The following is a 24,249-nucleotide window of genomic DNA, read 5'->3' as shown; positions in this document are numbered from 1 at the left end:
AGCTTTCTTCTCTGAGGTTTGCCAGATCCGTCAGATATACAGGTCAAGACATATTTTGTTTCTTTGCACATGAGTATGGATTAATAATCGTCACCTCTTGAAACGACTTCCTTACATGTTGGTCGCAATAAGATAGTATGTTCCTATCGAAATTATTTATCAGCTCAAATTTTCCTCTTTCGATGCGGACGATGACTTACGAATTGAGCAGTCATAGCGCCAGGTTGAGGATCAACCAAAGGTGGATAATCTAATACTATATTTTCTTTAACCAGTGTATTTAGCTGCACGAGAATGAGATAAGAAGTTGTCAGCTTGGCATGATTGTACACGTCTTATTTGACTCACAGCAAGCAAATAATTCTTCTCTCCAACATGTTCAAGATACCTTCGACAAAAAGGTAATGATCCAAAATTCCTCCTTATAGATGCTAAAAGGGTCTTAGCAGATTGATGACTATAGTACAGCGTGATGAATCAGTTTCATCACAAATCTGATCACGATTGTCTTATAGGAAACTCACTGTCCTGTATAACGTTCAGGAGCATGTTGACTTAAAGCATAATGAGAACAAGCTCCTTGTTCATCTACTCTTCCTTTCCCATTTGAACCAAAAGTTTCGATTGCGAAATATTCACCTTCTTCCATTTTTTGAGTATCAATATTTGATCCATGTTGTTTAACAATTGGTACTGATTTTCCAGGTTTTTCTCCAACTCCACCATGTATACTATATGGAGCAATTGAATGACCATTTAAATTTGATATTGATTTTACAGGATATGTTTTTCCATTGACTTCTACTTCATATGATTCCATAACTTCTTGAATTGCTTCTCCAACATCACATAATCGAACATCTATACCTGCTTCCTAATTATCATATTAAAAATCAGCTTTCATTCTTATACCGACCATAAAAAAAAGAAGACTCACACTTATACCTGTATTTGTAGCGTCTTTTACAGCTTCTAATAATTTATCCCAAGCTGGATCACCAAAGTTCATTGTGAATGCTGAATCCACTATTCGTCCATTCACATGTACACCGAAATCAACTTTCATAACATCTCCATTATTCAATACTAATGAAACCGATTGATATAATCAGCTTTCTATTGAGTCCTATCGTTTAGCAGCTGAACACCGGAAAATAAAAACCCACCTTTAGTATCTCCAGGATTAGGAGTATAATGAGCTGCTACTTCATTAACACTCAATCCAGTTGGGAATCCAATTCCACTATCAAATCCATTTTCCTCAACTAAAGCTCTAGTTCCATTTTCAATCATATCAGCAATATCAATCATTTTCATTCCAGGTTTTATATTCTTTTGAGCATATGCTCGAACTTGTCTATGAACTTCTCCTGCTTTACGTATATTTTGATATCTTGTAGAAGGATCATCTTGTGCTAATCTTTCTTTCTCTCTCATCTCGGCAGACGTTATTCGAGAAGTTGTACTACATTGAAATTGTCAGCTTGAATAGATACTTTTTTTTTTTCATTTGCATAACGCATAAAAACTGACTCATTTTTATATTCAACTTCTTGTCCTGCTGGATATACTCCATTCTTGAAAATCTTGCTTAATCCGACTCGAGGCGGTTCACTTTGAGTCACAGTTGCAGATTTCTTCTTCTTTGCTAGAATTTAAAAAATGAGCTTTTCTATCCCAGCACTTAAGGGATTGGTCGGGGGAAGCTCACACTTCTTCTTCTTTTTCTTCTTCTTTGCATCTGAAATATATATTGTCAGCTGATACTCTTCGGATGATCCCTGAATTGAAAAAGCTAACCTCCTGCACCAGGAGCTTCATCTCCTTCTATATCATCTTCATCATCCCCTTCTTCCTCATCGTTGTCTACGACATCAGGTTTCTTCTCCTTTTCCGTTATACTCAAATCCTCTAATGTTGGTACAGCGACCGGAGTCATATTTTGCTATGAGTTCACATTGAATTAGCTAAACCACTAAATATGAAGCATTTTGTGGAATAGAATGGAGAAATTGTTCGAATATTCTCTCAGAAGTCGAATTTTTGGTATCTACTGTGAGTATTTCTACTCTGCAGAAGTCTAACATATCTTTGTGACAAGCATCATTGAGAATGGGAGATGAATATACGTGGTTCAAGAGGGTGGGGAAATTAGAGGCAAATGAGTGTTGAGAAGGAATATTGGAACAACAAAATATTTGAAGTTCTCACAAGACAGAAAAGATACTCACCTGACTGCTCTTAATTTGGGTCTAACGCAAGACGTTGAGCTGGTGAGAATAAGATGAAAACTTGTAAAGACGACTTGATGGAAATAAAAATCATAAATTTCAGCTTGATGTAGGCTAACGATTTTTACGTTAATATTACCTTTTCAAGGCTCGTGAGATCAGTATGTATACTGACGCGCCTAACGATCCTCGGAGTGTTTCATATACGAGCTCGGCTCCTTTGGTGTTTTCGCCACCGGACAATATGTAACCTCTTTACCCATATACTATTGATAAAGTTCATCTAAAGTCTTGTTCGCAGTAAACCCACAAACGATCAGCAGAGATGGGTGCGTTACTATCAATACCGCTATTGACAGGAGGATTAGGAGCTATAGGATCTTCTCTATTTTCAGGATGTATGATATTTATGGGTAAGTCAATTCATCCATGAACATCAACACGAAAGAGATCGTCAAGCTAAATATCGCGATGTGTATTAGGCGGGACTGCTGCTTCTGCATTCTGTAAATCATGTAACTGTAATTCATCGATAGCTACCAGAGTAGGATTTGGGGTGAGCTTAATACAACTCGGTATTACGAAATTGAAACTAACATTGACATAGTTGATATTTGCCTTATCCTCGATGTTGGCTTATTTGTCAAGGACGGATATAGCCATAAAGCAACTTGAGAAATTAAGTTGGGATTGGATAAAGATGGATTGCTCTGGTGGAAAATGTTATGGATTACTCGCTGTAAGCTCCCATGTGACCAATGCTTTCGCTGGACAAAAGCTCATTAACAACCTTTTAATAGGTTCATCGATTTTGTTTCGCACTTGCTCTATTCCATTTACTACTCTCGGCTACTCTTATAGGAGTGAGAACTACGAAGACTAAGCGAGCTGCCATTCAAAATGGGTGAGCTAGCAACAAGTCTTATAGACTAGCAAGTCAATATAGCTGACTTTTTCTGTAGATGGTGGGGACCTAAAATACTACTTTATTTCCTGCTATCGTTCTTATCATTTCTCATACCCAACGAATTTTTCATGTTTTACGGTTCATACATCGCCCCGATCGGTGCATTCCTATTCATCTTAATAGGATTGGTACTTTTAGTCGATTTCGCGCATACCTGGTCAGAAACATGCTTAGATAATTGGGAAAGGGGAGAATCAAGTTTATGGCAATTCATACTTGTCGGTTCAACATTTGGAATGTTTGCAGCTTCAATCACTCTCACTACTCTGCTTTACGTTTTCTTTGCTGGATCAGGCTGTGGAACGAATACTTTTTTCATCACATTCAACCTTATTTTATCCCTCATCGTCACTGTCATTGCAATCTCACATCCTGTTCAGGAAGCGAATCCAAAATCGGGTTTAACTCAAGCATCGATGGTAGCTGCTTATTGTACCTACTTGACCGCTTCGGCAGTAGTCAATCACAACGAAAAAGGTCATTGTAATCCGTTACATGCAAGTGGAGGTACAAAAACCACGACTGTAATTGTTGGAGCGTTATTCACTTTCTTGGCAATTGCTTATTCGACTTCAAGAGCCGCTACTCAATCAAAAGCATTGGTAGGAAAAGGTCACAGAGCTGGAGCTATTGCTTTGCCAAATGATGCAAGTGAAGAAAATGGAGATGGAGAAGTTAGATTAGTAACTAATCAACCTAAAGGAAGGAGGGATGAAATGAGATATCAAGCTATCTTAGCGGCTGTTAATGCTGGAAGTTTACCTGCTAGTGTATTGGATGAGCCTGAAGATGATGATGATGAGATTGAAGCTACAATAGGAGAAGAAAGGGATGATGAGAGAGGTGGTACCAAATATAACGTATGTCAGCTGACGAATCCGAAAACTAGTCATCGGCTAAGCTGACGATGTTTGATGACTTAGTATTCTTGGTTCCATATCATCTTCGTCATGGCCGCAATGTATGTTGCGGGTCTTTTAACCGATTGGTAAGTTTTTCTTGTTCACAGTTCGTTCCGCCAAACATCATTCAACCAGGTGTAATCCTCTTGGCTGGTTGGTAGTCGGCTGACATTCTCTTCAATCTACAGGGCTATTATCTCCACTTCCCCAGTATCTCACCCTGCAGATCCTTTATCATCGCTTGATTCAGCAGAACCGGATGTATACATTGGTCGATCGGAAACGACAATGTGGATGAGAGTAATAAGCTCTTGGTTATGTTATGCTCTGTATTCATGGAGTTTATTGGCTCCTGTTCTCATGCCAGATAGGTTCGGAGACGCGTGATGTAGAAGGGATTGAGAGCAGTGTCATCAAATCAATCGGATAAAGGAATTTTAAAGAATTCATCTTATAGGCAACTGTTTTAGTACTTTCGATCAAAAATGTATTCAGTCTTGTTGTTCTAGCATGATTTTGGTCGATATTGATATATTCAATAAACATGATCATATGGGTGGATTGTCCTGAGTGATCTTTTGAGATTGATACGTTTTACCGAGTTATTGAGGCTAAAATAGGTACCGGGTATAACCGATTAACGATCAAGCGAGAATATATTATATATATCACATGTTTATGGTCATTTTGTTGTTTTTAAATATTACTTTGTATAGATTTATAGATTGAATAACAAGCGCTTGTATCGATACTGAGTGTTTCATTCGATTGCAAAGTAATTACAAAGTATATATACAATCTGCCCAAAATCAAAGTGCAGAACGTCAGTCCTTTTCAACCGATTTCGTTCTCACCTTAAAGAATTCAATATTATGACTCGATTTCAAGTATTTCGACCTCTTTGTTCCGTAGGCCGAAGTAGTAGTTTCATCTCCAATAAGCGAATGGCAAGTAGTAAGTGATCCCGAAGAATCTTCCCATGATCTTGCCGATCATTAGCTTATTTGCTCTATGATTAAACTTAGATTTTGCCAAATTTGACTGGGAGGTAAGTGATTTAAAAGAACAGATTAATCTTCTGGCAAATGATCTGAACGATCCGTTGGTCATGTAGGATCCTTTGAATATGAATTCTCTTTTAACGGAGGAAGAACAACAAATACAGTGAGTCGGAATTTGGATGCCATCTATAACAAATCAATTTATTGTTAAAATTGATAAATTATATCGTGTTCTCTTTTAGTGAGACAGCTAAAAGCTATTGTCAAGAAAAATTACAACCTAGAGTATTAGAAGCATACCGAAAAGAAGATTTTGATCCTAAGATCTTAAAAGAAATGGGATCTTTAGGTTTATTAGGAGCTACTATAAATGGATATGGATGTGCAGGAGTTTCAAGTGTATCATATGGTCTTATAGCTAGAGAAGTGGAAAGGTAAAAATCAAATAAATCATTTCATTTTGGATAATGAGAGCTGATAATACAATAGAGTTGATTCAGGTTATAGATCAGCTATGAGTGTTCAATCATCTCTTGTTATGCATCCTATAAATGAATTTGGATCAGAAGAACAAAAAGAGAAATATTTACCTAAATTAGGTGAGCCATTTTTTTCTTTCATACCGATACGATTGAGTATGTAAGCTGATAATTATTATTATAATGATGATGATGATGATTAAAAGCTGTTGGTGATATGATAGGTTGTTTCGTAAATTTATTTCTTGATTTTTGATTCATTCAACCATTTTCCTTAGTCAGGCTGATCATGATATCCTATTACATTAGGGTCTTACTGAACCTAACCATGGTTCTGATCCCTCTTCAATGGAGACTACAGCGACTAAAACTAAAGAAGGATGGACATTGAATGGAAGTAAAACTTGGATATCAAATGCACCAGTTGCGGATCTTTTCGTAATTTGGGCTAGAGTTGTAGAGAATGGCGAGAAAGGTAAAGTAAAGGGATTTTTAGTTGAGAAAGTGAGTTGGAATTTGTGAGCGAGACAAATTCTTTCAGCTACTCATTCAAGATATTATAGGATACACCGGGGTTATCTGCTCCAGCTATTAAGAATAAGCTAGCCCTGAGAGCATCAATTACAGGATCAGTTTTTATGGAAGATGTTAAAATACCATCTGATGCAATTTTACCAAAATCAGGTGGTTTAGGATCACCTTTTAGTTGTTTAAATAATGCTAGATATGGTATAAGTTGGGGTGTAATGGGTGCTTTAGAAGATTGTATAGCAAGATCAAGAGAATATGCTTTAGAGAGGTATATTAACGTGTTTTTTTTTTCTATTTATGAAAGTTTAAATTAATTAAGAAAAATGTTTGCTGATGATTAAAATTATGCGAAAAATAGAAAACAATTTAATAGACCTTTAGCTTCATTTCAACTTGTTCAAAAAAAATTATCAGATGCTTCTTCTTCATTTACATTAGGTTTATTAGGTTCATTACAATTAGGAAGATTAAAAGATAAAAAATTATGGTCACCTGATATGGTTTCTATGATGAAAAGAAATAATTGTGGTGAAGCTTTAAAACATTCTAGAATTTTATTAGATATTTTAGGTGGTAATGCTTGTTCTGATGAGTAAGTTTTTCTCTTTTTTTCTCTTTTTTTCTCTTTTTTTCTTTTTTTTCTTTTTTTTTTTTTTTTTTTCTTTTTTTTTCTTTTTTTTTCTTTTTTTTTCTTTTTTTTTTTTTTTTTTTTTTTTTTTTTTTTTTTTTTTTTTTTTTTTTTTTTTTTTTTTTTTTTGGTTATTGTTATTCATTATACTATAAGGATCTATGAGGCTAATGAATTTGAAAATTCCATAGATATCATATTGGTAGACATGTTCAAAATTTACAAGTTGCGAATACTTATGAAGGAACTCATGTGAGCAAATACTTCTGGATTATTATGATTAAAGAAGTTTTGACTGATGATGATTTCTTTCCCTGATTAGGATATTCACGGTATGTTTATGAGATTCAATGAGCGAATAGCGTAGCTGATCCAATGATGTAGCTCTCATTTTGGGTAAAGCCATCACTGGCGTGCAAGCTTTCGCTAATTAATCAGCACCCAGAGCGGTTAAGTTGATAGGAACGAATGATAATCATGCATTTATTGTATATTGTATTTATGTTCGTACAATGCGGCAATGCTAAGTTCTTTGATCAGCTTGATTCCGTCTATCGTTGGATTCATTACGTCTTCAATAAGACACTCGCAATCCGTTTACCGGAACAATATGTTTACCTGAAGAATTTAAAACCTTCTCTCTCTCGTCACCTATCTACGTATCACAACAACTTCTTCTCATTTTCCGTATTTGTAGTACCCTCCATTCCGAAATTGATTGCTAAATCGTATATACCTAAAAATACAGCGCCTCCTAATGAAATAGCAAAGCAACGTGGTTGCCATCCTCTAAATAAAGCTGAAGGACCTTCATTTTGTAATATACTCATTAAACGAGGTGGGAAAGATAAAATTGACGGGGAAGGTTGATTTGGTAATGGAACTCCATTAGCAGGTAAAGTTGTTGTTGTCTATGATTCCCAAAAAATAAGTAATTATAAGTATCAAGTTTTTAATCACATGTTTATCTTATGACTCACTCTAGCTTCTAACATTACTCTAGTTTTCACAACATCCAAAGGAGTTGTTAAAGCAGCAGCTATACCTCCTGCAATTGATCCACAAATAGCAGCTTCATAAGAAGTAGGTCTTCTTCCATCTAAATATCTTTTTGATAATTGTGATTTTAAACCTTCATATAATGGGAATTGTATTGATGTAAAAGGAAGCTAATAAAACCAATTCATTTTAATTTCAACTCTCAAATATACTGATCAAAAAGAAAAGGAAAAAAAAAAAACTAACCTCTCTAGCTATTGTTATTCCAAAACCTCTATAAAAACCTCTTATACCTTCAAATTTCATTGTTGAAATTGCAGAATGTATACTACTTTTACCTTGACCGTATGCACCTGTTTGAGTACGTGATTTAACAACTTCTGTAGGTACTCTTATTAAACATGATACCTATTTTTTGAAATTAAATCAGCTATTTCTTTTCTCTTTTTCATATATATTTTTTGATTAGATTTACATATTCAGCACCTGATGCAGCTACCATATGATTAATAGCTTGATTCTCTTTGAAAAATTGTATTTGAGGTAATTTCTCTTTCAATGCTTCATACGTCACGAAGAAGGCGGCGGCTAAATGATCAACATTATTCATAAGCCTGATCCTTATTGAACTTCACTATGAATCCTCTTGTAGAGAATCCGCTGAACTCACCTCCAGGCGCACTTCCCATTCCTACACTACCTACACCTCTATATACTCCTTTAAAACCTCCAGATTGCCAGAATCCTGCTGAAGATTGTATTCTTGTTTTGATCGTATCTAACGGAAAAAACATAAAATCTACTGCAAGACCTGAGATTGCACCCGACTATCTCAAAAGAAAGTTTCATATATTAGTTTGACGGTATTTCGTTACAGAAATTGACGGTTCGTTAATAATGGGATAGTCAAAAGCTGAGTAAATTCTACTCACCGCTAAAGCTCTTTGGGAAGTCGGAGGCTTCCTGGGAGCTGATGAAACATCTTGATCTGCCATGTTCAACTGAAATAAATCGGAAAATTCACTGGCTATTCACAAGCGTTGTTCTTATCTGCTTTTTTCTGGATTTCTCTAATAGCAAGAAATAAAGTATCGATCTTACAATTATGACTTTTTCGGCCGTTGTCCTGTTAATTGTTGATCGAAATGATATCCGGTTTGAGGGGCACCGCATGAATGACTGATAAACCATCGCACACCTATTCTCGGTCTCTTCCGTTAAATCGATTAGGCTCGTGTAATATCAATGTCGGGTTCCTGATTATATATATTGATGCTTCGCCAATTGTGAATGATGAAAACACAATCATTCAGGTCAACTCTTCTTCTTGTTTCAACTTGCTTTAGCTCCAGACAGTGTACACCTTATTCACTTCGTTGCCCCAACTTCCCTTAGGCGTTAGTAACATTTGATTCTAGTCATGTTCCCACAAATTTCCTGCTTATAACGTCCATTCGACAACTCTCCGGGCTAATTGCCTGTCTTTACGACAAATATGACTACTGAAGAAGTATACCCAGGTCCTCGTGGGTTTGTGGTAACTCACCAACGAAATGTACTAGACATAGATTTTCAAGGCATTATAACCGCTTCAGCTTTTCTTACTGTGGAACCTACAAATCCGGCTCTTCGAACAATTTACTTGAATGCATCACCTTTACTTCAAATCAACAATGTTACATTATCATCCCCTACACCTGTTGAACCTTTCTTACCTACACCTGGTTCCTTCACACTTTCTAATTCACTTCAACCTTTACCTATAAGAGATCCGCCTTTAGATATAAAGTCGCATCCTGAAATCAAGAGAAAAACCTGGTCAGCTATGGGTGAGAGCGATGAAGGTGAATTAGCAATTAGTGTTTCAGGGGGATGGGTTAGATTAGTAGAAAATCAAAACTCCCTTGTCGCTTTTGCACCTATCCAGGTTCAAATTGATTATCAACTCGTACTAGGTGGAGATGTCGTAGAAGGGATTGTTTTCAAACGACCCGGTGATGCAGATGATGACTCGGTAAGCTTGAGTTTCATCTTGAGAGTTGAACTCGTCCAACTGACTTGTATTATGCGTCAAGCAAATACCGCATATGTTTCTGTCTCCGACGACGTATGATGCAGCTCGAATATGGACTCCATGCGTCGATAGTCTGTGGGAAAGATGCACTTGGGAACTAGAATTTATAGTGCCACGGTATTTGGAAGGAGGTGAACCTGAACCAAATGAGGAAGCGTACCCTGTGATGGTTGTCAGCAGTGGGGAGCTTATGGAACAGGTAAGCTCAAAAATTCCTTCCATCCTTGTCCAAGCTGATCCCTTGTTATAGGTCACTCATCCTCATGATCCTAACAAAGTCATCTTTTATTATCTACAGACCAACCCTACCTCCGTTCAGCATATTGCCTTTGCCGCCGGTCCGTTTGAGATGCATTGTTGTTCAGCCGATCAATCTCACAAACCCATATTAGCATTTTGTTTGCCAGGAGAATTAAAGAAATTACAACATTCGACATCATGGTTACCAAAGGCAATGACTTTTTACGCTGAAATGGGTTCCTACCCATTTACAGACTTCAAAGCTGTTTTCGTTGATAATCCTCGAACGGAATGTTCGACAACAGCAACACTCGCTATCCTCTCTTCAGACCTTCTGCATCCTCCTGAAATCATTGAACAAGCTGTGGAGATACGTCAAGTCTTATCATTAGCTTTAATTCAGCAATGGGTCGGAGTCAACATCATACAGCGGACTTTAGCAGATACATGGCTAATCAATGGATTAGCATTGTATATTCATGCTCAATTCATACGGCATCTGCTAGGAAATAATGAATATAGGTTCAGGATGAAGAAGGACATCGATAGATGTGTTCAACAGGATCAAGGATCTCAGTGGCCTTTATGCGTGCCAGGAATCATCGATCCTCCAGACGCGAATACAACTGCATTTATCAATCTGAAAGCTCCTTTAGTTCTGCATATACTAGATCGCTATATAGCCAAAACAGGAACCTCGTTAGGATTATCGCAAGTCATACCAAGGATATTTGTCGCTTCATTATCGGATGAATTGCAAGGCAACTCATTATCGACTCAGTACTTCTTTAGGCAATGTCGGAAAGTTTCAGGACTAGACCTGCAGACTTTTCAAGATCAGTGGATCTTCGGGAGTGGTTGCCCGAAGTTATCCATTGGGACCAATTTTATCAAGAAAAAGCTTATAGTGGAATTCACCGTAACTCAAAGTCAACCTGCCAACGATTTTATACAGCGGCTCGGTGAGAAGATGAGGAAGCCGGCCATCTGGAGAAGGCCTACGCAGTTCTTTGAGGTATGTCTGTAAGCTGTGCCGTGGATCTGCCATAGACAGCTGATGTAAGAAATACAGGGGAGTCTGACAGTCCGTATACATGAAGCGGACGGTGCGCCCTTTGAGCATTTAGTAGATATAAAAACTCCATCGAAGACTTTCCCTTTACCTTTCAATACCAAATACAAGCGTACGAGGCGATCTGGACATATAGCGGCGCGTTTCAGTAAGATGCAAGATGCTTTGGCAGCAGGAGAAACGAATGATGAAGAGGATGAAGCTAGATTACAAGCCGCTGATCGAGCTGGAGTTTTCGCTTATCCACCATGGGAAGATGAAGAAGAGCGTCATAGATGGAAAGTAGCTGAATGGGGAGAAAACGATGCGGATGCATTGATGGGAGAAGTCGGTGGATACGAATGGATAAGGATAGATCCCGAATGTGAATGGTTAGCCTCGATAGAGTATAACGAGAAGCCATGGTGTTGGATATCACAGCTTCAGGGCGATAGAGATGTTATCGCGCAACTTGAGGTAAGTTGCACTGATGCTTAAGTATTCTCCACGTCATGGCTAATAATCAAATGCCTGACAGGCTATCAATCGCATGAGAGCGTATCCTTCCCCTGTAATAGCCAGTGAACTTGCAAGAACGGTATTGGTGAAGAATTATTACTATAGAGTCAGGATGGAAGCTGCCCGAGCGTTAGCCGTGGTATGTACAGCAAATCTCATTACTATTATTGGTATGAAAAGCCGCTAATTCAGCGCATGGGCAGTACAACGTGTCAGAATGTGACTATATAGGGTATTTCTTGGTCCTCAAGCTATTCCAAACACTTTATTGCCATCTACCTAGCGATCCAGACGCCGAAGCACCAGATATGAAATGTAGACCCTTACCCAACGATTTCTCTGATTTCTCGGACTACTTTGTCAAGAAAGTATGTTATCTGAATGCATCCGAATTGAGGTCCCATACTGACACTTTCTGCAGAGTTTGATCGCTGCTATGCCCGACCTGCGAGACATGGCTACGAGAACTGTATGGAAGAATGTCAGGAAGATCTTATTAGATCTGCTGAAATTGAATGATAATACTGGGAACACCGTACGTTATGCTATTTCTTACCAATATCTTGGATACACCATTGACGTCGAAGCTGCAGTACTCCGATTCTTACTATCTCGCGGCAGTCATCACTGCGATAGGAAATGCGTTTACCTTTGGGTCAAACCAGCAATCGCTCAACGAGAATGAACGAGAAGCGGAGATGGTATTACTGAAAGAATCAACAGATGCCCTTGATAGGGTTATGACCATGGACAGGCTCGTGCCTAGTTACCATAATTTGATAACCAAAGCCGGATTGCAAGTGAGCTGAAGGTCCGCAATTCGGGAATCGCGTACAGCTAACTCGATGTATAGACGCATATCAAATCCATTTTGGCTGGGCAACGGACGAATGATGCTAGATTGCTATTGAGCTATACGCGGTAAGTCCATCATTTGCGGATTTCAAATCTCGCCAAAAGCTTATGCCGCTTACAGAGAGGGCAATTTTGAGCCTATTCGACTTGTCGCTTTCGATGGTCTGCTACTTTGCAAACCACCTGGCAGGACACTGGCCGTCGACAGATATCTGAATGAGGTCATTCGCTCCGACAACTCGCTCGCTGTTCGCCGGCATGTCGCCAGAGGCTTGTCCGAGTCCATATTGATGACTCTTGCTTTGGGGGAGATCCAGGTCCCACAGCCTGGTGTAGTTGAAGATGAAACGGAAGACGGTAGAGAAAGACGACAGGAAACTCAAATTGCAGCAATCGTTAAAGCTGTCAGAAAAGACTTCTCCAAGCGACCGGATATCAAATCCATTCTGCAGGATTCGCTCATGTGAGTCAGCGCCCTCTTCTTTCCTCAATTTCGAGCGGACTTAGCAGCTAAAGAGCTCCTCCTGTCCAGCTCCAGCTTCACCCTGCCCGATCATGAGATACGCATGGCTTTACTCAAAGCTGCAGAAATCATATCTGGTAGTACGGCTGAACCTCTGCCTGGAACTATGATCACCTTGCAAACGCCTACCGTGGAGACGGCACCTCCATTGCCTACACCGAAGATAAGGATTAGTATGGGTAGCTCGGAACTCAGACCCGATGCACAAGGTAAGCTCTAAGGATGCGCTGGTCCTCTGATAGCGAGCTGACAAGTCTCCATAGGTTATGGTTTCCCAGTCACGGAGGGTCAAGTGATCCCACCTACTGCAGCAACGACTCCGTTGCGGATTACCCTCAATCCAAATGGTAATATACCTCAACCCGCGCAGAAGAAAAAAGAAAAGGTGCTCAAGCAGCAGAGGAGAGGTTTGAGTGATAATGATTTCAAGGCTATTGCCATCGCCCTTCAAAAGCTCGTAAGTCAGACTATCGCCAAATCACATAACCCGACCTGATACTGACATGTTCCTGCCAGACTGGTCACAAGAGCAGCCATTGGTTCCGACAGCCAGTCGATGCTGTTAGAGATAATGCAGCAGAGTGAGTACGATAGCGTCAGCCCCGTCATGCAATGTGCTCACTGCAAATACTCGATCTCGTAGCTACGCCGCCATAATCAAGCATCCTATGGACCTGCAGACAATCTCGGCGAAGCTTGACAACGGGATGTATGCCAATCGACAGGAATTTGTTGTGGATGTGAAATTGATCATCTCGAATTGTTTCACATACAACGCCAACACCGCCAGTCCCGTGCGAAAGGCAGGTGAAGTGTTTGAGAAATTCTTCAACAGTCGTGAGTAGAAGGCGCCAGAAGGGTCTCACGCCAAATTGCTGATGAGTTCTGCAGTATGGGCCAAGACTGAACATACACTCAATTCGAATGCTATTGCTGCACATCAAGCTGCTCAAATACCGCGACCTGTTCCGGCGGTACCAGCTCAAACGGTAACTGCTCCCCCATTACCAGAGCCGACTTTACCTGCACCGAAGAGTACGGCTGTCAAGTTCAAAGTGAAAGCTCCTAAGAGTGTCACAATCGATACAACAGTAAATGAGCATATTCCACCAATGGCTCCGCCTCCTCTACCTTCTTCGAAGAGGACTACGCCAGCGAGCACGAAAAGCCCAGATAGGCCCCCTGTACCCACCTTCCCCACCGCCGAGCCTATCAAGACATCTAAAAAGAGGAAGGAGCCCAGCAAATCGAGAAATGAATTGGATGATATACTTGGTGCGGAGATTGATGAGATTGAAAAACGAAGACCGTCATTAAATGACGGTTTAGATAATCTGCTACCTACCAAATCTGAATCACCTAAACCACCTGCAGCTAAAAAGATAAAAATACCTAATTCCACTCCATCTTCATCTTATCAACCCAGAAATAAGTCACCTGAAAAACCTCCAATTACCTTAACAGAGACAAAGCCTAAAATCAAAATCTCCGCATCAACTTCAACTCAAACCCCTACTCCACCTTTACCTGCCAATTCTACTTTCCCTTCAGCAGTCGAGACGAAACCAAATATCAAAAAAGCCAAACTCAAGGGTGTGTCAGTCACCGTCCCGCCAGAAGGCAAAAAGGGTTCTTCAATGGAACGTTCAACTGCCTCCCCTGCACCGTCCAAGAGCGGCTCCACCTCATCAGCTCAAAAGACTGCGCTAGTACAAGTCCAGCCTCCCATCGGAGATTCAATCGCTTACGTACCTACTAAGCAGAGTCCCCCGGCGGATTTACCACTTACAGTCCAGAATACAGCTTCTATGAAATTCAAACGAGCGAAAGCTCTAATCGCTTTGCTCTCAAAAGAACCGTATGCTGTTTTCGTAAGTCACCTTGTTGATTCTACAACCCAAACACTGAGCTAATCCTGGTTTACGTTTAGTTCCTGAAAGCTGTTGATCCGATTGCAGATGGCTGTCCAACGTGAGTCCATTACAACACCTGCATGCACAACTTTACTAAGCTGATGCCAACGGTGGAAATGATACTAGATATCTGCAAGAGATCAAACAACCTATGGATTTCGGTACAATCAACAAGAAGCTCGATGCTAGGAAATATAGGAATCTGGGTCAATTTGCTAGGGATATTGAATTGGTTTTTGCGAAGTGAGTAATACCGTTTGGGCAAACGACATTAAGTGAGCCGCATTGATTTCTGATTCTTCTTTCCTGATCACAGTTGTCGGCAATTCAATCCACCTGGCGAAATCACTCAATGTGCAGATGCGGTCGAAGCTGTATATTGGCGAGAATGGCCAAAAGTAGCTTCGTCTAAAATGACTTCTGATGAGAGGAAAGCCATGGGATCTTTGATTAATCAAGCTATCAAGAACCCTCTCAGCGAATGGTTCAGAACTGCTGGTGAGTCTTTCGTTCCCGCCCCATCTCAAAAGCACAATGCTGAAATCAATTTCTCCCAGTCGATCCTGTCGCTTTGGGTATTCCACAATATTTCGAAATGTAAGCTTCTCAATTTCCCTTCTTTGCACTGAATTCGTTATGACGTTATGAATGAATGCTACAGAATTCCACCAGACGATGCCAGAGATTTGAATTTGATTAAAACTAAATTTGATAAAGGACAATATCGAGAAGCGAAGCATATTGACGAAGACGTTGAACTCATGTTGGAGAATGCTAGAGTGTTTAATGGAGATGGACCAGTTGTAGATGCTGCGAACGCTTTAGGTAAATGGTGGACTCAACAAAGGTTGAAAATGGATTAGGTTTTGGAATTGAGAGGAAAAAGACATGGTGGGCAATGATGATCGTTTTTGGGGTAAATAAAATCAAGTATAATAACAAAATGTTGTCATGTATCAAAATATCAAGGTATAAAGATCAGTTCACTTCGGAAAGAATGTTATGTTATTGATGTTCATTCGAATACCCAGAGCATCGACTAGGAAAACACAGAATCTATATTCGTAGATACATGATATAAAATGTATGAAGAATTGCTCAAGATACACCTATATACAAAAACCGAAATAAGGATAAAGTCCACAAAAAGAATCACCAAACGAAATATGTATAGATTGCCTTTCCTGTAGATGTAAAGGTGTTTTGTTTTAACCTATCTATAAACATACCGAATCTCTCTATAGCCAAGTTACAAAAATCATCAGAATTTTCCGAGCATTTCTCTTGTGTCATTTCCAAGATATTTAAGAGGAATATGGAGTTAAATTGAGATTAGATTCTATATTTTCAGAATAATCATTTTTTTCAAATGGTCTAGGAGTTATCATATTATCTCCATTTTCAATACCTTCCATTGGTATTGATAGATATTGAGCTTGACCACTGTTAAAATTATCGTTCGTAATATCAGCCATGAAACTTGGTCCTGCAGTTGATAAATCATTTAAAGAACTGGTAGAGGAAGTCAAACCATTTGGTGAAGGGATAAATACGTTCATTGATGATAACGAAGATCGATTAGAATGCTGAGGTGTAAAATCTGTAGAAAGATTTTCTAATCTTGGTTCAACTGATTGTGAGGACAAAGCAGTTTGTCTGAGAGAAGTTATTGATACGTAATCATCAATGAAAGTCTTCAGCAATTGAAATAGACCAAATGACTTTTCCGACTTGAGTGTCTTTGAAGCGAGTTAATCAGCTTTGACTCAATGGATGACCGTCCAGCTGATAACCTACAAAATCCCTCATAATCTGAGAAGTGATGAAACCGACTCTGCAAACAATTCTAACACGACTTTATCAGTCTGGCATATACCAATTGCACAAAGGTAAGCATATTCAACTCACGCTCTCATTGTGATACCTGGGATAGCCAGCACCTGAATTAGAACTCTATCGATCCATCCTGAAAGCCTCTCAACGCCCTTATTTCTGTTTTGTGGCATTTGACTTTCGGTGAGCCATTGACCAAAGTCAGCCAGCACTTGCTCGAGTACGTCTTGCTCGCATGAACAAGATAAGGCACATTGGTCCGATACTGATCGGATGTCCAGCCCGTTCCATGCAGCAATCATTCCCCTTGTCTGAGTCGGGTCAGAAAGTATAGGTTCAAGAGCGAAAGTTATTTGGCGTAAGTCCAGAAATCGAGCTGTTATTCATCGTGAGCTTTTTGTTGGATCGAGGATTTGCAAAGCTGCCTGGATGACTCACCAAAGAGATGAGCGGAACGAACAGCTAATTCAATCTTGGCTTCCTTAAATTCCGCAGAAAAGGGGGCCAAGGATTCTTCCATAACGATTTCCAAGCTTTCGGCTAGAGCCCGAAGAGCATTCTGGGAAGTCATGTTCAAATTGTTGCCGAGCTTGCTAAGCAGGATACCGATCATGTTCTATTACGATAACATATCAGCGTTCTAGTCTGTCATATGGAGTTGCCCGAGTTTCCGGCTTACATCATAAGTCACAGCCATAGCATCTGAAATCATGCTCGATACTTTAGATTGCGACGTGATCTGATAGCTTCGATGGGACAAGCCAGCCCAGAAAGTCCGGCACTGTATGACAGGAATGAGCTTTCCTGACGATTATGTGGATGCAGTTCAGCTCACATTCAGCTCGTATTGATCGAGTTGCGTGCACCTCATACTGTCCATAAGAATTTCTTGGTGATGGCAGAAAGAATTCCAAAAATCTTGTAAGGACTGATCACCAGCCAGATGTCCCGCATCAGCTATAGTGGGAAATCCTGGAAGGTTGTAGACGGGTGTCGGTGAGGACATTTTGGGCACTCGTTGCGGAATCAAACTACCACTCAAAGCCGCAGTAGTATGCCTCCGAGGAAACCTTGGGCGTATCGAGAACGAGTCGTTGATTGAAGTCGCTCTGGACCTGTTTCCACTGGTAGCTCGGGTAAATTGTCTCAAATCGTATGAAGAGGGTGACCTCTTGATCGTACTGGTTGGGCTCAATCTGTCAGTTTGGGGAATCGAAAATGCGAATGGACGCTCTCTCACGAGGTAGAGAATGGGTCGTCTTCCTCCTCACTGTCCTCCAGGTCTTCCTCATCCATATCTTCGTCGATCTCCTGAGACTCAGCTCGGAAGTCCATGGACCCGTCCTCCGGGATGACATGCCAGGCCCTGTGCAAACAGTCAGCTTATGGTGGAATGATCAGGATCCTAGAATCAGCTCACCCGCTGGAATCGCCATATCCGTTTAATCGTTCAGCTTCGATTTTAATTGCAGGTTGAATTGAGACGTAGTGATATTTGCTGTAAAGAATACTTTAAGCTCGCATTCCCCTTGCAGTCGTTTGTATGTAGCTTACCTATTTCCCCTCACTCCTAGTCGCCTAGTCTTGATGCCGGGAAAAGCGGCTCTTACGGCTTTACCGAATGATGCCGAATTAATAGGTTTCAAGCCATACTCATCGCAGGAAACGGTATAAGAGTGATATAGACCCTGACGAGGAACCGTTCTGCCGGGAGCTTGGCAGTAGCTTAGCATCAACCTATACATAAGAGCTCGTCAGCTGATTTTGACCAATCTCAATCCACCAAAGCTCACCATCTTCGGACCCATAAATTTCTCGCTTTGTCTTGCTGAATCTGACTTGCGATTCTTCGTATCTCGACCGATTTTTCAATCAAATCTTTACGAACAGTCTCTTGTCTCTCCAAAGCTGACCCAGATAAAGTGATGCCGATACTTTGCAATTGCGTTTGGAAATCTGAATGAGATGATTGTTTGGCAAGGATAAAAGAGGTGCTCCTTCGGTTCCTAGAGAGCATTGGGCGGATCGGAGAAGCGTTGGTAGGGGTGTTGAACGACATATTGGAGCTAGTCCTATCAAAGATCGTCATGTAATGAATGAATGCTTCGTAAGCGCATAAGACTATTAGCTCACCTTCGATGATGAAGGGTATTTTTACCGATGCCTCCATTGGCAGGAAAGGTAGCAATTGCAGACCAAGGGGCGTTACTGTAAGTAGTTGAAGCGCTGAGCATTGTAGCGATCTCATCATCTGCTTCAGATCTGATTTCGGCGCTCTTAAAATCAGCTGATCCCGGTAGAAAGAGAGAAGGAAGCTCACTTAACGGAAACGCTGTCAGACCTATACCTATTATACGGAGTACTTCGGCTTGAGCTTCTTTCCCTATTCATCTTACCCAGACCGGTGTTCATCGAACCCATATCCGGTAGATTCTGGGTTCGGATGGCGAGTCTAGGAGGTTGTTGTTGGAAGAGTTCGGTGGGTTGTATACCTTGATTATTGCCAAACATGAGAGATTGGTCGTTCGATTGGTGCAACGAATGCATTGACATGTCCATCATAGGTAGAGGCTGATTTGTAAATAGCTTTTCGTCGAAAGGGGGAATCGAAGGGATCGTAGAAGTTGGTACCCCTGAATGTTCGATAGGAATATAATCGCTAGTAGACATTTCAGTTGGAAAAGTTTGAACAAGTAGGCGACCATCATCGTGCTGCTGGGAGATGGAAGAAGAAATCGAAGCCAATGAAGAGCAGGATGAAGCATGAGAAAGCATGTGAGGAGTAGTTTGGAATGACTGCAAAGGAGTATAGTCCATGATTGGAGTAAAAGAGGGTGTGACTGTATTGAATGCTTCTATACCACAAACCGTCAGCATATTGAATAATCGGCATGGCTGGAGTGGAAGTCTCACCAAAACTATTTGAAATGTCCACAGGACTTGTATCAAGATTCATAGCGTTGAACCCGCCATTGAAGATATCAACCGGGGCCCATGCGTTGGGTCTACCATCTTGGCCTTGAGGGTGCTCAGGTGAATTGGAAAGATTGAAGCTATCGAGTTGAAAGTCTGTGAGTCCTAGACCATGATGTTGAAGCAAGACATCGGAAGATGAACCATGATTCTTCGGTGAAGAGGATAAATTTGAGGGGTATGTAAAGCCAAAGTCGATTGAATCAGCCATTTTGTCGGGAAAAGTCTATCAAGATAGTCGTGGGTGGTATCTTGGACAGGACTTTTGATCGGTCTGATTCGAAAGGCAATAGAGGTTCGATCGGAAAGAGTTACCTAGAGCCTGTCAAGGAAAATCTGTTGTTGCTGCGGCGGGGACATGCAATGGTAATTGTGGTTTTGTAGATACTTTGTCGAAGAAGTTTTTTGTATTTGAGAGTAGTTCAAGAATTGGGTACCACCAATAAGACTACTATGAGGGACAATGAATATAATTTAGCTTACTTCTCATACATCGGATATGATATCATGAATCAAGGAGAGGTACGGTAAAAAGTCCAGAATATGCGGAGCGCATGGTGATGATCATTCTTGGAAGGGGAGAGAATACGCCATGGATGTGTATTCATATTTGTAAGAAAATACCCAGAAGGTACGAGTCCTATGATTAACGGACTATCATAAGATGAAACATGTGCAGAAAGTACATCTCGACTTACGATAAGCTCAGAAGATTTGAGAAGTAGTGAATATGAAACCTCTTTATCAAATGATTTTGTTTCGTTAAATGTCTGATAACAATTTTATCTGGTTGTTCGGAGATGATTGAGTCGTTACTGAGTTACAATACTTACGCTCGGCGTATATGATGTGTTTCGTGTATTTTGATCTGAGAGTTGGAACTTGACGACAAGAAAAAGAGGAAAGAACAAGTACCAATTAAGCTTATATTGCTTATTTTTCAATAATTTCTAGTTACCAGGACCAAAGAGAAATGAAAGAAAGACTAAAGTTAGAGAAAAGAAGAATAACAAATTGTCAATTGAAAAGATAAATATCGAAATTGATATCGTAAATTTTAGAATGATTAATTGTATTCTCTCGAGATATTAACAATGTCAATATATGACAAGAGATCAAAACATCCTTACTTAGGGTGAAAGAGATGATCTGTGCATGGTACTAAGGAGATATATTCCAACGGAGTAAGAGTATCAGGATTGAAATGGTTCCTAATCAAGATGATTTATCAGGTCCAAATTCTGACAAGCTATGATCGTCATTCATTATCTTACCTTTTCCGGTTATCTGGGTCCTTCCGGTCACCTTTCTAATCAACAACGTGGTATGAAGGTAGAATTAGCTCAATTTGTCTTGAGAATGAGTTATTATTCCGTATGATAAGAACAGACTATTCACCTGAATTGATCAAAGCGTCATTTCACCTCACGTTGGTATATTTCCCCCTTTTCTCTTGATTGTCACAAGCAACCCTTTTCCGTTGTGACATTTTAGTTCAAGGTACAAGTATGATCCGCGCGGCATATGCGTAAAAATGATACGAAAATGCAGTAGTGAATTCTTCTCAATATTATGAAGTCGCAAGTGGATGTACTATAACTTGCCATACAGGGTTGATCCAACTTACTCTATCCCGTGGAAAGAGAAGAATCGATACTCTTTCCTTTAATCTTCAAATAGATGAGGGGAATGATCTGCCCCAATTTTGACTTTCCGCTGTCAATTGAGGTCCAAGCGTAATTTAGTCTGATCTAAGAGTGACGTCTTTTACAAGATACACAAAGTGGTCAATGCGTTAGTAAACTTAAAAAAGGTACAATCAAATTAAGGGTGCCACTATCAAATCTTTTCCCCCACCGCCTCAACGCCACGATCCAGAACTATACATCGTCTTTCGGAGTTTCAATAGCGTATCTTTTCGGTTCAGCTGCTTATCTATTGCTGAACAAGCTCGGTGAGATAGAATGCAATGTCAACAAAAGGTAGATTTGCGGCGAAGGCGAGCGGTGAAAAGGTACTGGCTGAAACGAGTAACAAAAAGCCATCTCCGTTGTTCAGTTTATTCTCAAAAAAATTATCTACCCCTTAGACGTTTCGTCTTGCTCACTGCTTAAAAAGCCCAGGCTCAGTCAACGGCCTCAGAAAAGATCCACCGCCTTAAGAACTGATATTTTCTGATGATAATAACGCTTGTTCGGCTCGCTTATTGAGTGAATCTCGACCTTTGGCATTGAAAATCACCGAAGACATTCATGGAGTGGAATGTTCTCAGCGGATATCTCGATTCGACTTCATACAGGGTGAGATAGCTATGACTAATCATTTTCTTAGTTTCATTGTATTTCTCTACTTGTTCATGTCTCGTTTGCCATCCATACTTCATTCTATTCTTTCAGCTAAAGCTTAGGGGGAGCTGGTTGGAAAGTGTTACCCTGATATGAAAGCAAAATATGTCAACTTGGCAACCCTTGGGGCTTTCAGAGCAGAGCAAGGTGAGGCTCAGAGGAACAATGTCAACTCACCTTTTCAATAGATGGGCCGAGCTCTTTGACTGCAGCTTCGAGGAGACCTTTCTCAACGTCATCAAGTTCGCCGATAGGCAGGATCTTCTCGACACCGGAGGGCTAGGGAAACATATGAGCGTTAGTTAACGCTCAATTCGAATGATCTTCATTCGAGACAAGGTCCAGGCTTGACCCCAGCAAGCTGCACATCTTGACTCACTCCAAGCTCGATGTTTACAGAGAAGTAATCCAAATCGGCTCCAATCTCCTTCTTGATAGCATCACCTCCCGCATCAGCGGAAAGGTTAATGTAAGCTTGAACGATCTTGCCCTTCTTTCCACCGAAAGCAGCATCGATAACATAGTTGGCGAATTCAGCACCGGCTGTGGGAGGTTTTTTAAGTCAGCTGTCAAGCGAATACGTGAGTCATACGTCCAGCCGACTCACCTTGAGCCATGGAGAGAGTGGCGGAACCAGCTCCATCTGCAGTATTCATTAGCTTAACTCTGCTTGTATCTGGGCAAGTCTTGACTAACCCTTGGCCTTGACTACTTCGTCACCACCGAATTGAATTCGGTTTACCAAGGCATCTCTCTTCTCCTTATCGGCCAAGATGTCGGGCTATTTTTGAATACCCATAAGTCAGCTAGGGCAACAGCTTGCGGCCTGCAGAGGCAAGATGGACTCACGATGGCAGGCTTGGTTTGAGATAGTAATGGTAAGATGGTAGCACCGGAGTGACCACCAACAACGGGGATAGTGTATTCTTTGGCCTCAGTGGGCTTACCGAGAACTGAAGCTACGAAAGTGGAAGCTCGGATGACATCGAGATGAGAGACACCCAAAAGTCTGAGGTCAGATTATATCAGCTTTTAGCTACGATATCTTGAGCACAACAGCTGCTTACTTCTTGGGATCAAATACACCGGCCTTCTTGAGGGTCTCAGCAAAGACTGGGACTGTGGAGTTGACAGGGTTGGAAATGACCAAAATGAAGGCTTTGGGAGCAGCGTTGGCAATAGCTTGAGCGAGGGTAGCACAAATACCAGCATTGACCTGATCATTTTCGTCAATGTCTATACGGTATAGTGCGCGGCGCTCAGTGACTGAGCTGACGAGATGAACTCACTTTCTGTCAGGTTTAAATATTACGGAGAGCGGAAAAGTAGTCCGATGACACTTGAATCAGCACTTTCTCTTGTTGTATGAACAGGGAATATCGAGGTGACAAGGAGGCACACTCACGAAAAGATCATCTCTGGTCATACCTGGCTTTCTGGGTACACCGGCAGGGATAACGACAATATCGGCACCTTTAAGAGCCTTTTCAGCTCCGTTATCTGGTGAAAGGTAACCTGTTACTTGAGCAGGAGTAGGGATGTGGGAGAGATCGGCAGCGACCTGGACATTGCGATCGTCGTAAGCGTCTCATGCATCATAAGTGACGAGTCTAGAAGTCACCAGTCAGGGTGGGCTTCGACACAGGACAAAGGAGCTGAGTCAAGCGGATATAATGGGAGGAGAAAATTGTACTCACACCAACAGCGTTAACGACATCGTAAAGAGCGAGCTCAGTGATGATGGGGTTGAGCTTGAGAAGAAGGGAGAGAGGTTGACCGATACCACCTATATATGAATTACAATCAGCATGATAGACTGTAAGGGTATATTTATATATACACGTTGAATGACTGACCGGCGGCACCACAGACTACAGCTTTGACCATTTTGATGAGTTATTTATATATACTGTTAAGTCGTTAGCGGGTTGGTGAGTCAAGTGATGGAGAAAGACTACCTGATGAATACTTACTGAAAGTTAAGGGTATGAAAGAGAAGGATTGAATGGAGAAAAAGAAAAGCCGATGTGAAGGGATGAGGGGAATAGTAATTATGTGATATGGGAAGGTACTATACTATTATGTATGGTGATCGCGGAGTCTCCATGATGATCTCTATGTCTCTATGTTATTATTCGAAATCAATCCCTTAATAACCGGTCCATTATTCGAAATTAGCCTGTCA

At 40.7% G+C, this 24,249-nt stretch overlaps 7 protein-coding genes across 7 annotated transcripts; 3 read left to right on the top strand and 4 right to left on the bottom strand.

Moving 5' to 3' along the window:
- Positions 1–80: 80 nt before the first annotated feature.
- On the bottom strand, positions 81–1,939 carry I206_107696 (methionine aminopeptidase, type II; the record flags this gene model as incomplete). The annotated part of the gene is made up of 9 exons (XM_019157741.1): positions 81–143; positions 201–284; positions 349–457; positions 525–874; positions 938–1,086; positions 1,167–1,465; positions 1,534–1,648; positions 1,712–1,741; positions 1,801–1,939. 9 exons carry the CDS (start codon positions 1,937–1,939, stop codon positions 81–83), a joined length of 1,338 nt encoding a protein of 445 aa, XP_019009381.1.
- Positions 1,940–2,556: 617 nt separating this feature from the next.
- On the top strand, positions 2,557–4,487 carry I206_107695 (uncharacterized protein; the record flags this gene model as incomplete). Its single annotated transcript, XM_019157740.1, has 7 exons — positions 2,557–2,644; positions 2,714–2,787; positions 2,839–2,970; positions 3,032–3,135; positions 3,194–4,058; positions 4,122–4,186; positions 4,289–4,487. 7 exons carry the CDS (start codon positions 2,557–2,559, stop codon positions 4,485–4,487), a joined length of 1,527 nt encoding a protein of 508 aa, XP_019009380.1.
- A 485-nt stretch (positions 4,488–4,972) lies between these two features.
- Positions 4,973–7,173, top strand: I206_107694 (uncharacterized protein; the record flags this gene model as incomplete). The annotated part of the gene is made up of 12 exons (XM_019157739.2): positions 4,973–5,054; positions 5,126–5,148; positions 5,215–5,264; positions 5,344–5,535; positions 5,591–5,700; positions 5,787–5,812; positions 5,890–6,084; positions 6,144–6,379; positions 6,470–6,703; positions 6,931–6,991; positions 7,062–7,071; positions 7,124–7,173. 12 exons carry the CDS (start codon positions 4,973–4,975, stop codon positions 7,171–7,173), a joined length of 1,269 nt encoding a protein of 422 aa, XP_019009379.2.
- Positions 7,174–7,401: 228 nt separating this feature from the next.
- I206_107693 (uncharacterized protein) lies at positions 7,402–8,733 on the bottom strand (the record flags this gene model as incomplete). The annotated part of the gene is made up of 6 exons (XM_019157738.1): positions 7,402–7,650; positions 7,720–7,908; positions 7,985–8,146; positions 8,214–8,326; positions 8,409–8,565; positions 8,671–8,733. The coding sequence occupies 6 exons, from the start codon at positions 8,731–8,733 to the stop codon at positions 7,402–7,404; spliced, it is 933 nt and encodes a 310-aa protein (XP_019009378.1).
- A 500-nt stretch (positions 8,734–9,233) lies between these two features.
- I206_107692 (uncharacterized protein) lies at positions 9,234–15,776 on the top strand (the record flags this gene model as incomplete). The annotated part of the gene is made up of 20 exons (XM_070203579.1): positions 9,234–9,752; positions 9,814–10,011; positions 10,063–11,067; positions 11,125–11,580; positions 11,642–11,761; positions 11,826–11,990; positions 12,044–12,157; positions 12,216–12,422; positions 12,476–12,543; positions 12,599–12,940; positions 13,010–13,209; positions 13,264–13,457; positions 13,517–13,581; positions 13,644–13,837; positions 13,892–14,871; positions 14,931–14,971; positions 15,040–15,156; positions 15,230–15,411; positions 15,471–15,510; positions 15,575–15,776. 20 exons carry the CDS (start codon positions 9,234–9,236, stop codon positions 15,774–15,776), a joined length of 5,409 nt encoding a protein of 1,802 aa, XP_070059680.1.
- A 441-nt stretch (positions 15,777–16,217) lies between these two features.
- I206_107691 (uncharacterized protein) lies at positions 16,218–19,930 on the bottom strand (the record flags this gene model as incomplete). The annotated part of the gene is made up of 13 exons (XM_019157736.1): positions 16,218–16,652; positions 16,711–16,759; positions 16,822–17,122; positions 17,185–17,362; positions 17,426–17,527; positions 17,582–17,927; positions 17,987–18,112; positions 18,167–18,244; positions 18,301–18,483; positions 18,540–18,818; positions 18,880–19,008; positions 19,067–19,601; positions 19,660–19,930. The coding sequence occupies 13 exons, from the start codon at positions 19,928–19,930 to the stop codon at positions 16,218–16,220; spliced, it is 3,012 nt and encodes a 1,003-aa protein (XP_019009376.1).
- A 2,185-nt stretch (positions 19,931–22,115) lies between these two features.
- I206_107690 (malate dehydrogenase, NAD-dependent) lies at positions 22,116–23,951 on the bottom strand (the record flags this gene model as incomplete). The annotated part of the gene is made up of 10 exons (XM_070203578.1): positions 22,116–22,151; positions 22,242–22,343; positions 22,444–22,607; positions 22,672–22,707; positions 22,761–22,845; positions 22,914–23,073; positions 23,132–23,280; positions 23,470–23,625; positions 23,762–23,850; positions 23,921–23,951. 10 exons carry the CDS (start codon positions 23,949–23,951, stop codon positions 22,116–22,118), a joined length of 1,008 nt encoding a protein of 335 aa, XP_070059679.1.
- Positions 23,952–24,249: the final 298 nt, after the last annotated feature.

Source organism: Kwoniella pini, chromosome 11 (genome assembly GCF_000512605.2).
Source record: "Kwoniella pini CBS 10737 chromosome 11, complete sequence".
In the NCBI taxonomy this organism is placed as follows: Eukaryota; Fungi; Basidiomycota; class Tremellomycetes; order Tremellales; family Cryptococcaceae; genus Kwoniella; species Kwoniella pini.
This window is presented reverse-complemented; position numbering and strand designations above follow the sequence as displayed.